Source organism: Nomascus leucogenys, chromosome 4 (assembly GCF_006542625.1).
Source record: "Nomascus leucogenys isolate Asia chromosome 4, Asia_NLE_v1, whole genome shotgun sequence".
In the NCBI taxonomy this organism is placed as follows: Eukaryota; Metazoa; Chordata; class Mammalia; order Primates; family Hylobatidae; genus Nomascus; species Nomascus leucogenys.
This window is the reverse complement of record NC_044384.1, coordinates 98,895,525-98,908,779: the sequence shown is the minus strand read 5'-3', so window position 1 is coordinate 98,908,779 and position 13,255 is coordinate 98,895,525. Positions and strand designations below refer to the sequence as shown.

At 47.1% G+C, this 13,255-nt stretch overlaps 1 protein-coding gene across 1 annotated transcript in view; it reads right to left on the bottom strand.

Moving 5' to 3' along the window:
• Nucleotides 1-13,255, bottom strand: part of STIMATE (STIM activating enhancer) — a 58,283-nt gene that overhangs the window by 10,876 nt on the left and 34,152 nt on the right. Inside the window, exons 2-3 of the mRNA XM_012498814.2 lie at nt 4,916-4,964; nt 2,160-2,255 (exon numbers count right to left, since the gene is read on the bottom strand). Coding sequence (XP_012354268.1) covers nt 2,160-2,255; nt 4,916-4,964 — 145 coding nt within the window. The remainder of the gene's footprint in view (nt 1-2,159; nt 2,256-4,915; nt 4,965-13,255) is intronic.

The following is a 13,255-nucleotide window of genomic DNA, read 5'->3' as shown; positions in this document are numbered from 1 at the left end:
CAAAAACCTGCCAGTGCTTCTGCCAGGCGAAGGTTCAATGGAAGACAGAGTACCTGGAAGCAGCCAAGGAAATCAACAGTAAACAGAACTTAACTGATGACAGAAACACCTACGCAATGATTCTGCTCACTCCCTGACAGTCCAGCCCAGGAGGCCCAGAACAGTGCTGCTGCACCAGAGAGGTTCAGGAAAACAGCCTCTCGGGTTTCACAGACAAAGAGGGCAGGGCCACATGGTCTTCGCCCATCCCCATCTGCAGTCAAGCATAAGTAGTATTTTTATACTTTTTTTTTTTTTTTGAGACGGAGTCTCCCTCTATTGCCCAGGCTAGAGTGTAGTGGCGCAATCTCAGCTCACTGCAGCCTCCGCCTCCTGGGTTCAAGTGATTCTCCTGCCTCAGCCTCCCAAGTAGCTGGGATTACAGGCACCCACCAGCACACCCAGCTAATTTTTGTATTTTTAGTAGAGACAGGTTTCATCATGTTGGCCAGGCTGATCTTGAACTCCCGGCCTCAAGGGATCTGCCCGCCTCAGCCTCCCAAAGTGTTGGGATTACAGGCCTGAGCCACTGCGCCCGGCCTACACTTTAAAGAGAGAGCTTTACTCCCCATGGGAAAAGGCAAGATAACTGGGGGAGTGAGAGGAGGAGGCTCTGAAGGGCATGCCACACGGACTGTGTTCTTGTAAGGTCTGTTTCCATCTAACACAAAATCTCTTCTCTCACCAAAGAAAGGCCCTTTTCCACTCACCCTCTCTTGAGGGCCTTGTACCCAGATCCAGCTGGGCACTGCTGACCACAAGCCCCAGCTCTCTATGGTAGACAGAGTGGGAGACAAGGGCACTGGGTCCAGTACTGACCCTCTGCGATACCATGTGGCTCTGAAATCCTTGCAGGTAAGCTGCAGGACACTACACGCTCCAGGTGTAGTGAGCTTTCCAGTTGCTGAGGCTTGAGACATTTTGTGTAGCCTCACAGCCTCCTATCCCGGGCTGGAGCTTTGGTGATGTGCACACAGCACTCTGATGCCAGAGGGCGCAGCCTGTGCTAGGGTAGGTCAGCAGGAAAACCAGTGCAAAGAGGGAGGGGGCATTTCTCCTGCCTGCCCTTCCTCTGTAAAATCACAAGGGGTCACTCTCAGACCAGAGATGGCAGGAGCAGCAACTGCTTCCAAGGCAATTTCCCTCTAGCTTGAGGCTATGCTGCTCTCGGCTACTTTAATTTGTGTCCAGAGCATCTCACGCCTGCGAGAACAGGGACATGTGATGTACACACAGACCTTACTTTTATTCATTCACTTAGCAAACATTTACAAGCTTACTGTGTGCCATGCCTCGGGAATCAAAAGAGAAAGTTCTATGTTCCATCCTCAACACAGACGATTCTGACAGACAGCAAAGCATCATGTGGGCCCTGGAAGCCAGACTGGCTGGGCTCCATGACTCCTGAGCGGTATGAACTTACAGTATATATAACCTCTCTGTGCCTCAGTTCCACAACTGTAAAACGGGGATAATCAAAGTCTCCATTAATATATGGCAGGCTGCTATGAGGACAAAGGGAGGCAGAAGATGGGGCCAGGATGAGGTAGGCAAGCCTCCTCTGCCACTCCACCTGCTAAGAGAAGCACTATGTGGGTGCCATCAGCAAGGAGGACAGAATATCCTGGCCGGATTGAGGTCACAGATGGATTGCTCTGGGGGCTGCATGGAAGGCACGTTGCAATGATAAGGTGGAAGAGGTCAATGAGGGTCAACAACAGTTTTGACCCTGAATGGCTGATGTCACAGAGAAGCCCCGGTGTGTCCTGGTTCCAGCACAGAGACACTCCTGTAGGGCATTATCCTTCCTTGCCAGGGGCGGCTTGGAAATTGGGAGACATAAGGACACTAGAAAATCAAAGGACAGAACTTGGATTGATGAACAGAAAGCCAGTGCACGGGGAAAGTGTCACCACGCAAAGCCCTACAAGCCAACTGACAGCTGTGTATGTGAGCTTCAGGACAGCATGTACAGGATGGTCTCTCAGAGGAGCACAGAGGAAAAGGGGAGCACCCTCTCCTCAAGCCAGAGGGAGCAGGACCAGCAGCAGAAAGTAAGGCCAGCCTATATTTTCAATGGGGGGGCAGCTGATGTTTGCACTCAAATAGGGGCCACTTACAGTGAACAAGGGTCCTCTTCAGTGAGATCTGCTAGGTATACATTTGCAAAGTGGATGAACAGCATCCCTATGGCTTGTTTGGAAGTGTCTAAAAACCTGTACAAAATAAAACCAACACTGGTTGTTAGCCTGACAGGAGGGCAATATCCAATTTGAGGAAAATGAGAAGACTGAAACAGGAAAAAAGCCACCCCAACCTTCCAATCACTGGCCATCTCTTCCTGGGGCCTTGAGCACTAACTCAGGCTTGGCATCTCAGCCACCTTTCAAAGCCTTCAATAACATTGCCTTTGAAATCCCTAAAAGGTCAAGGATTGATATTTAAAATATGTTTTAAATTTTTTTACTTCAAAATAAAATGCTCAATCACTGCTTTGTGATGAAGTCCAAGGTGCCTCTATTTTAAAGAGCTCCCATTCAACTTCACTCACAATGAGCTAAATTATGTGTGAAATTAACAAGATGTGCACAAATCCAGTACTGCAGCTGGAACCCTAAAGAAATTTCAGCTGCTGCCATTTAAACAATGGGCTAGATCAGGGTAGGCAAATTTTTTCTGTAAAGGACCAAAGAATAAATATTTGAGGTTTTGTGCACCATACGATCTCTGTCTCAATTCCTCAGCCCTGCCGCTAGAGAATGATGCATAGACACAGCTATTCCAATCATACACACCGGGCCTGCGGGCTGTAGCGTGCCAGCCCCTGGACTAGATGGTAAGCATTTCAAAAAAGAAAAAACAAGGGCGTTAATCTCTGAGAGGAGCTATCCCCCACCCATGTGACAGGAGCATGGTGGAGACAGCGTGTGCCTTTAGTATGTACTCCACCACGAGCACCAGGCAGCCACTCTCCTCTGTGGTCGAGGCACCTCTTAGTCATGGCTGTCTCTCACAGCCTCCCAGCTGGGCAGGGTCTCAGGACTGCAGAGATTATCCAGAGCAACCCAGTGACAGTGGCTGGAAAATCATTCCCTAGACTCACTGGAAAGGAGGAGTTACCAAAGGACAACGCACGTAAGACTCAGAGAGCTCCAAAGCTAGGTCTGCCCCAGCCCTGAGGTGGGAGTCACATATTCTAAAGTTAACAGGGTTTGAGAAAAATCAATGGGGGGAAAATAAAAAGAATTATCAAATTCGCCAGCAACACGTTTAAGAAAAAGCAAGAACACGCTTAAAAATTTTATCACAGTCATTACTGACGTTTCCTCTGAAGGATAAAATGGCTATTTTGTTAGGAAAGGTAGAAGCCCAAGGCAGCCTAAAACAGGCAGCTTCTTGTGGACACAGTGCTGTCTTGAAGAGCTGACGGTATCCTTCCAAGTGATGTATTATTTTGGAGTTTTGTCTTTAGAACCTACTTCTTTACCACCATTTTACGAAGGAAAAATTGTGACTGCAGGATCATCCTCTGTGAAATAAATATATGCCTGATATATATATCAAAGTCTATTTAAGAAATATATGTATTTGGTCTCTGTCCTGGTTTCCGACACAGAGCTCCTAAAACACTTGTAATCTCCTGAGTAACAGAGGTGCTAAGAGGAGTTTTTGTTCTAGTATTTGGTCTTTGGCCTTGGTCCTGATACGAGCACCTAAACCTCATGGAATTTCCCGGAAGACAGGGGGCTTTTGCTCTAATGAAGCAAGTCTTAGTGGGCTCCTGGATAGCTTCAGGATGGGGCTAGTCACCAAAAGGACCAAGTCGTGATTAGAAACTTAGAACTTTCAGCCCTAATCCCCCACCCTCCAGGGAGAAGGGAGGGGCTGGAGACTGAGTTAACAATCAGTCATGCCTACATGATGAACCCACCATAAAAATCCCTAAACAATGGGATTTGGAGCGCTTCCGGGCTGGTGAACACATCCACGTGCTGGGAGTGGGGCACACCCCAACTCCTGTGCTCAGGACCCTTCTGGACCTCGCCCTATGCACCTCTTCATCTAGCGTTCATCTGTGTCCTTTATAATAAATCAGTAAATGTTTCCCTGAGTTTTATGAGCCGTTCTAGCAAATTACTGAACCTTAGTGGGGAAGTGGGGGTTGTGGGAACCCCTGACTTTGTAGCAAAGTTGGACAGAAATGTGGATACCCTGAGGACCCCACTACTTGCAACTGGCATTGAAGAAGGGGGCAGTTTGTGGAACTGAGCCCTTAACCTGTGGATTCTGTTCTAACTCCAGGTAGTTAAGTGTCAGAAGTGAATTAAATTATGGGACATCCAAGTGGTATTTACAGAGTCGGAAAGCTGGTTGATGCTGGAGGAAGAAAACCCTCATATATTTGGTGTCAGAAGTATTTTGAGTAGAGAAATAGTTTTCCTTTACGCTAGGACCAAGAAAGACTCATTTGGAGAGAGGAGCATTTATATGCTATGTTTGATCTCCAAATTTAGGTTAGTTTTTGCTTGCACATACAGACTACAGAATCCAGGAATTTAAACCAAATCTAACAACAGGTAGATGAAGGAGCCAGCATCGGGGACTGATGTATTTGCGTATCTTCCATCTTCTGGAAGTGGAAGCAGAGTGATTCTAAAATAAAGGTAGGATCAAAAGTTACCTGGAGAAACAGAAATGGTTTCATAATATACTTAGTTCCTAATGAATTTAATTCAGGGATTCCAGATACATTATATTATGTATCATTTCTCACATTCCATGCCCTCCCCACTCCAACACCATACCCCACCCCCAGCCCCAAGACCCCCAACATAGTCAAAAGTACTCCAGAATGAACTAATACCTAAACACATACCATATCCTCCACGGACGTCTTTCATGCTTTGGTTCTCTGAAGCGTTTGACTGAAAGAAAAGACAGACATCCGTAGTTTTCCAAAGAAGTAACATAAAGCAAGATGCACATAACAAGCTGGGTTATCAGTCTACTCACTGTGTGTATAACCAAGGTAATACACACACTCTTTTAACATGTAACAACATATAGTAAGCCCTGCGAAGATCACTGAGGTCCTGTGTTGCTGATGATTGGTATGGACTCTTTAGAACTGGACACTTAGGGAGAAGGACTCCTCATAGCATGTGGAAAACTGTATTTTTCCCTTTGTGACACACAAGGCTCACTCAGACAAGGACTGGTAATGACAAAGTGTAACGCAGCTGCTTCTAACTTCAGGATGTGGCTCTATTCAAGGACAAATCCATCATCAACTCAAACGTTTACTGAGTGCCTACTCCAACCCAGGCACTAAGGATACAAAGGTAAAACCAGTTGTCTTGCAACCAGGGGGCTAGACACGTACATATCACATACGGTGTGACACATGCTAGAGAAGAGTGAAGTCTGTGGCAGAATGATGGCACAAGGGAAGGATGGCCAACCCTGCAGTGGGGATCGAAGTGTTTGTATGTCTTCCATCTTCCAGTGAAGAAGAGACTTTACTGATGGGGGACGGTCAAGCCAAGCCCTGAAGGCTGGGTAAGAATTTGGCAAATGGATCAGGGAGGGGAGAAAAGATACGTTCTGGGAAATATCACAAGCCAACAGGTACAGGGACAAAGCATGGCAGAGTGTGTCTGGCCTCATTTAATTTGGCTTTAATACAATAGGTAACAAGAGAACCTCCTGGGGGAGCAGCAGGTAACAGGGTGACAAATTGAGCAGGGGCCAAATGAGAGAGGGTCTTGAATGCTGGGCCAAGGAAACTGGAATGAATCCTGTAGGAAAGGAAAAGCCAGGGAAGAGTTCTAAGCAGAGTCAAAGACATGTTGGGACTAAGTTTTAGAAAGGCAGCTCTATGGCCGGGTGTGGTGGCTCATGCCTGTAATCCCAGCACTTTGCGAAGCTGAGGCATGAGGACCGCTTGAGCCCAGGAGTTCAAGACCAGCCTGGGTAACAGAGTGAGACCACGTCTCTATAAAATATTTTTTAAAAATTAGCCATGTGTGTTGGCGCACACCTCTGGTTCTAGCTACTCCGGAAGCTGAGGTGGAGGATCACTTGAGCCCAGGAGGTTGAGGCTGCGGTGAGCCAAGACTGCACCATTGCACTTCTGTCTGGGCAACAGAGCGAGACTCTACCTCAAAAAAAAAAAAAAAAAAAAAAAAAAAAAGAAAAGAAAAGAAAAGAAGCTCTGTTAATTGAGCAGACAGTGGATGTCTGGGCACTCATTCAGCAACAACCTGATTGGCCTTGGATAGCAAAGAACTTGCCCGATTTACGTCTGAACCTTGGGTCTGTAGACACGATGGCCTGAACAAGAGGAAATGAAAAGTTTTGAAGCTACGTATCCTCCATTGAGGTGCTAGGCAAGTACTTCCACAATGATTCTATCTACTAAAACAAACACTGAAAGTGCTGCCTGTGTGATATTTTCCCACAGAAAAGTACTGAGGAAGAAACAGACGCTGTTGCAAGCCCACAGAAGATGCCTCGTTACTCCTGGTGGCGGGCAAGAACCAACTTCTGGCAGAGTCCTGGGCTGCCAGCGAGGGTGCAGGAGAAGGGAGACAGGGAAAGAGAAAATGGTAGCCAAGACAGTAAACCCTACTCTCTGAATAAACACAGGCAGTCTGCATTTGCCAGGCAAGGACTGCCTATACAAAGAATTGCAGTAACAAGTCTGTTTAGAGAGACATGTTGAGAGAGAGATCAATGAGCAGGTGAAGTTGTGAGGAGGTCTGTCATCTCTTTGACACATCACAGATCCCAAACCTCAACAATGCCAGAGAATATGGAGTCGAGGCCAAGAGGTTCTGCTTGCCTGAACAGCTCTTGGAAGCCGGAGGCCCCTTCCCTTAAGCATGCCAGGTCTCACTTGGGGGCTGGAACTCAGGAAGGAGACAGGAGAAAACTAGGCCAGGACAAAACCATTTGGAGGGAACGCCCCCATTCAGGGCCAGAGCCACTGCATGCTCATTTCTCCTTCTGCTTCAGGGGATCTGTCCCCATCACTGTAAAATAAAGGACATCAAATATATCCTGAGGGGCATGTCCTTGTTCCTAGGAGATGCACGCTGAAGTAACAGAGTGGCTGCAATTTACTTCTGAGTGGTTTGGGGGAATATATTTTACATTACAATTATGTATAATAAATATATTACATTATAAATGGTTTTATAATTATAAATAATACAACAAATTGTATAATAAATATGTTATAATTATATTAACATTATATATATATACACACACACACACACACACACATATATATATGGAAAGAGAAGCAAATGTGGTATTATAGGCTGAATTGTGCCCCCTCCACCAAAGTCATCTGTTGAAGTCCAAACCCACAGCACCTCAGAGCGAGACTATTTGGAGACCGGGCCTTTGAAGGGGTAATTAAGGTTTAATGAGAGCATGTGGGCGGGCCCTAATCCAATATGACTGGTATCCTTATAAGAGGAGGAGATTAGGGCACAGATGTGTGAGTGCAACAAGAAAAGACCATGCAAGAACACTGAGAAGATGGTCATCTGCAAGTCAAGGAGAGAGGCCTGGGAGGAAACCCAACCTGCTGACACCTTCATTGTGGTCTTCCAGCTTCCAGAAACTGTGAGAAAATAAGTGTCTATTGTTTAAGCCACCCAGTCTGTGATATTTGGTTATGGCAGCCTGAGCAAACGAAAACATGTAGCATCACAATACTGGTGAACCTAGGTGAAAGGTATTTGGCTATTCATTACACTATTATTTAGGCTTTTCTGAAAGTTTAATACTTTTCTGTAAGTTTAATATTTTTCGAAATAAAAAGTTTGAGGAAAAACATCCCAGAAGAATGAACCAGTGTAACCATTCAAAGGTCAACATGGGCTGGATGCAGTGGCTCACACCTGTAATCCAAACTTAGGGAGTGGATTGCTTGAGCCCAGGAGTTTGAGACCAGCCTGGGCAACACCGTGAGACTCCATCTCCACAAAAAACAAACAAAATAAGCTAAGTGTCTTGACGCATGGCTGTGGTCCTAGCTACTTGGGAAGGCTGAGTTGGGAGGATTGGTTGAGCCCAGGAGGTTGAGGCTGCAGTGAGCTATCGCATCACTGCATTGCAGCCTGGGAAAGACTGTCTCAAAAAAATTTAAAAAAACCAAAGAAACAAAAAACAAAGGTCAACTTGGCAATATCTATCAAAATTTTAAATGTCCATGCTCTTTTAATCTACAATGCACTGCCAGATGCATGCTATACAAGTATTATTGCAGGTGTGTCAGGATGTATAGGAATATTCACTGCAATACTGTCATAACTAAAACTGATGCCTGTCGGTATGGGGTTAGGTCTATGACATGGTACATACATTCAATACAATACTAAGCAGTTGCTAAAAACAACAAGGTAGGCCAGGCGTGGTGGCTCACACCTGTAATCCCAGCACTTAGGGAGGCCAATGTGGGCAGATCACCTGAGGTCAGGAGTTCAAGACCAGCCTGGTCAACAAGGCAAAACCCTGTCTCTACTAAAAATACAAAAAAACCTTAGCTGGGCGTGGTGGCGTGTGCCTGTAATCCCAGCTATTTGGGAGGCTGAGGCAGGAGAATCACTTGAACCCGGGAGGCGGAGGTTGCAGTGAGCCAAGATCGCACCACTGCACTCTAGCCTGGGCGACAAGAGTGAGACTCCATCTCAAAAAAAAATAAATAAATAAAATAAAATAAAATAAAATTAAAAACAATGAGGTAGATCTATATGGACTAATATAGAAGATTTTCAAATTATATTAATAAATTCTAGAATAATATGCCTACCATGATTCTGTTCATGTCCACTTTGAATGGATATACATTTATGCTGGTATTATGTATTCTTTTTTCCTAGAAGAATACATAAGTGACTATTAACAAAGGCTATGCTGGGTGTGATGGCTCAAACCTGTAATCCCAGCACTTTGGGAGGCCAAGGCATGAAGATCACTTGAGGCCAGGAGTTTGAGACCAGCCTGAGCAACAAAGCAAGACCCATTTCTCCAAAAAATATATATTTTTTTTGCTGGGCATGATGGTATGCACCCGTAGTCCCAGCTACTTGGGAGGCTGAGGCGGGAAGGGATTACTTAAGCTCAAGAGGTTAAGCTCAAGAGTGTCACTGCACTCTACCCTGGGGAACAAAGTGAGACCCTGATTCAAAAAAAAAAAGAAAAAAATCCAAAGGCTACTTTTGATTAAAGGAATTATGGATCAAGGAATTCACATTGCTTTTATTTCAGAATTTACAAAAGAAAAGACAAACCTATCTCAGAGATTTGAGCCAATGTAGTAAAGTGGGATGTGGGAGAATCAGTGTGACCTACAGCTGGGCTTCAGACAAGGAATGGAGGAGAATGGTGTGCCCGTGCCCGTGGGTGTCCTGCGACAGCCACATATAGGAGCACCTTTGATCAAGTTCAGAATGGAATCAGATTCTTCTGAATCAGAGCAGAAGTGTGGGGCTCCTGCCTCCTTCCTCTCCACCTCCTATCCCCTTTCCCTAGAACAGTCCAGAGTCTTTTTTTTTTTTTTTTTTTTTTTTTTAAGGAAGAGGAAATACTAAGAGAGCTTCTCCAAATCAAATTTGGTAAAGGGGGTAAAAAAACAGAAAAATTCATTCATCTACCATCATATGTTATTGAGGGGCCTGCTGTGTGACAAGCCCCATTCAGCAGGAGATGAAATGCACAAAACCCTTGCCTTCATCACATCCTAGTAGGGAGAGGAATAACCTATGGAGCATGGCAGATGGTGCCAAGTGTGGAGGTAAACACAGAGGCAGGTGAAGAGAGAAGAGGGCTGGCACGTGGGGTCTGAAATGTCAGTGAGGAGGTATGAAGGAGAGCCCAGGCTCGAGGATGGTGCAGGCCAAGTCACGAGGGTCTCGGGAAGAGCCGTCCAGGCAGAGAGCTGGAGGCCAGCAGGCAGAGCAGCAGGGCGTGCGGGAGAGGCAGCTGGACCTCCGCCCAGAGCCCAGGCTAAGAGCTCCACCTGGGCCTGTGTGTGGTGGCCAGGCAGCTGTAGCCACAGCCCAACAGGCTCCCTCTGCCTGCTGTGCTGAGAGCAGCCCACAGGGATGGTGTGGCAGCAGGAAACCCACTAGAGACAACCACCCACCACCATTCACCTCCCGCAGTAACTAGGACCACATGCTGGCACTGACTGGGGCAACAGGAGACGGGAGAAGAGGTCAGATTCCAGTTGGGTCTTAAACGCTGAGCTGAAGGCTCTGCTGACAGTGGAAGTGGGGTGTGGAAGAAAGGATGGCTGGGGCTGACTCGGGAGGTGGGAGTTTACACTGTTCCATGTGGTGGCGGGGGTACTTATCTCCAGGCAACAAACAAGGAGGGGTCTCTGTGTGCCTCACAGTGAGCCAGGCACCCCGTCCCATGGAAACAGCTGCGCCCTGCGTGGGCCTGGAAGCTGCTCCTGCAGAAGCCACACCATGCTCAGAGTGGCCCCGGCAGGGTCCTAGGACCACAGACCTTTCTTAATTAGTAGTGCTTTGCAGGATGAAGGGGACTCGCTCAGATGGAGCCAGAGCCAGGAAAGCATAAGCCACCCTTTCTAGCACATCCTCATCCCCACACACCCCTGAGGTGGAGGCTGGTGGAGGGTACCAGCCACACCTCAAGTGCAGGTCAGGTTCCCGACCACAGAGCTGGAAGCCAAGGCTGATGCAGTGATTCCTGAAAGAGCCCTAGTGAGCAGAGAAAGGGGAGAAGGGGGAGGTAGAGACTGAGGCCTGCAGCACCCAGTGGCACTGCCTCTGCACACAGGTCCCATTCCGTTGCTTCTGTGATGAGGTGCGCCAATTGTCCCCAGGCCACAGCAGGCTCCTAAGCAGACTTGTGGCCTTTTGTGAACAGGTGTCCTGAAGACAGGCATGGGTTTCATCAGCCCTGAAAAGGAGGAGTGGTCAACAGCCTGGGCACAGTCAGACAGATGTGGCTTTGAATCCTGTCTCTGCTACTATCTAGCTTTGTGACTTTTGTATATCACAAAAAAGGGGAAGGTGGGGGGCTGCTATGACCTGCCAGGCAGGTTGTCTCCAGGATTAAATGAGAAGACAGATGGAAACGTCAGTAATGAACATGCACTCAGGACAGCAAACCTCACTGTGGCGTCCCTATCCTGCACCCTGTCTTCCCTCTCCTCTCTGTGTCCGTTTTCGCCACTCCTGGGGCTGAGCCACCCCCGTCCTGGTTTCTGTGAAACGTGAGACCTTAGGTCTGCCAGCTGCAACCCTCCATACCAATCCCTCCTTTGGCCCTCCAGGCAGCAAAGGGGCCCAATCCTAGGAGGATCCTATGATTCTCCAACCCTGCTCACCTCCCTGCCATCCTCCCAGCACTCTGAACGTTCTCCTCTATCTCCCGTGGTTCTGTCCTCCCTCCACAGCCTCCTCTTCCTCCTCTTGACTCCTGGGGAAAAGTTCCCCTCTCAGGGCTCCTATGCCGAAGGATTGCCAGCCTCCACCTCCAGCCCTGGCCTCCCAGTGATGCTCCAACTGCAGGCTGGCCCAGTCTGCTGGGTCCCTCATAGCCAAGTTATCTCCTGCCCACCCTGCTAGTCCTGCCCAGCTCTGCCATTTCTGCGTAGAATGGAAGTGTCCTCACCCTGGGGCTCCTTACTCTCCTCCCTCCTTCCCACTCAGCTGTCAATCTCCCCTGCCAAGTTGCAACTGAAGAGTCTTCTGCATATGCCCCTTTCCCCATTTCTACCAGCAAGCTAGCCCAGCCCCTCAGGACTGCTTTCCTGGGCTGATGAGACTGCCTCCTAACAGGCTTCCCTGCCCCGATCTCTTCAACCGCCTTTCCTATCCACCCACCCATCCACTCCACCAGCACTGAGCACTTACTCTGTGCTGAGGATACAGTAATGGACAATACAGACATGGTCCTTGTCCTCAAGGGGCTTTCAGTCTAGTTATGCTGTGTACCATCTAACTTGCCTAAAAACTTGCCTCATCTTAGAATTAAAGTACATCTTTTGGAAAAGGTGAATATATGGAGAGTATATAAAATTCAAAAAGTATATTCTTTTAGTAGGGTTTTATGGTATGTTTTTCAATCTTTCTTCTTTCAATTTTATATTTAAGTGTAAGAAGCATATAGGTGAGTTTTCCCCTCAAAATCTAGTTGGCAATGATAATGGCTGAATGGTGGTGCCCCACATGGTATGTCCCACAACCCCCAATACCTGCAAATGCAACCTTATTTGGAGAAAAGGTCTTGGCAGATGTAATTAAAGATCATGAGATGAGATCATTCTGGACTAACTAGGTGGGCTCTAAATCCAGTTACAAGTATTCTTATGAGAGATGGAGGAGTAGAGACAGAGGGGGAAGAGAAGAAGGACCTGTGAAGATGGAAGCAGAGAATGGAGTTATGCAGCCACATGCCAAGGAATCCTGGAGCCACCAGAAGCTGGAAGAGGCAAAAAAGGGTCCTCTCCTAGAACTGTTGGAAGGACTGTGGCCCCTGCCCACACCTTGACTCTGGACTTGGGGCCTCAGAACAGTTAGAATACATTTCTGCTGTTTTAGGCCAAGAAGTTTGTGATTATTTCTTATGGCATCTCTAGTAAACTAATAAAGATTCTTTTCTCTTTTTCCTTCAATGAAATTCAAAGAGTACATGTATTAGTCCGCTGCTGATAAAGACATACCCAAGATTGGGAAGAAAAAGGGGTTTAATTGGACTTACAGTTCCACATGGCTGGGGAGGCCTCAGAATCATGGCAGGAGGCAAAAGGCACTTCTTACATGGCCGTGGCAAGAGAAAATGAGGAAGACGAAAAAGTGGAAACCTCCAATGAAATCATCAGATCTTCTGAGACTTATTCACTACCACAGGAACAGTATGGGGGAAACCACCCCCATGATTCAAATTATCTCCCACCAGGTCCCTCCCACAACATGTGGGAATTATGGGAGTACAATTCAAGGTGAGATTTGGGTGGGGACACAGAGCCAAACCATATCATTCTGCCACTGGCCCTTCAAATCTCACGTCCTCACATTTCAAAATCAATCATGCCATCCTAACAGTCCCCCAAAGTCTTAACTCATTTCAGTATTAACCTAAAAGTCCACAGTCCAAAGTCTCATCTGAGACAAGGCAAGTTCCTTCCACCTATAACCCTGTAAAATCAAAAGCAAGTTAGTTA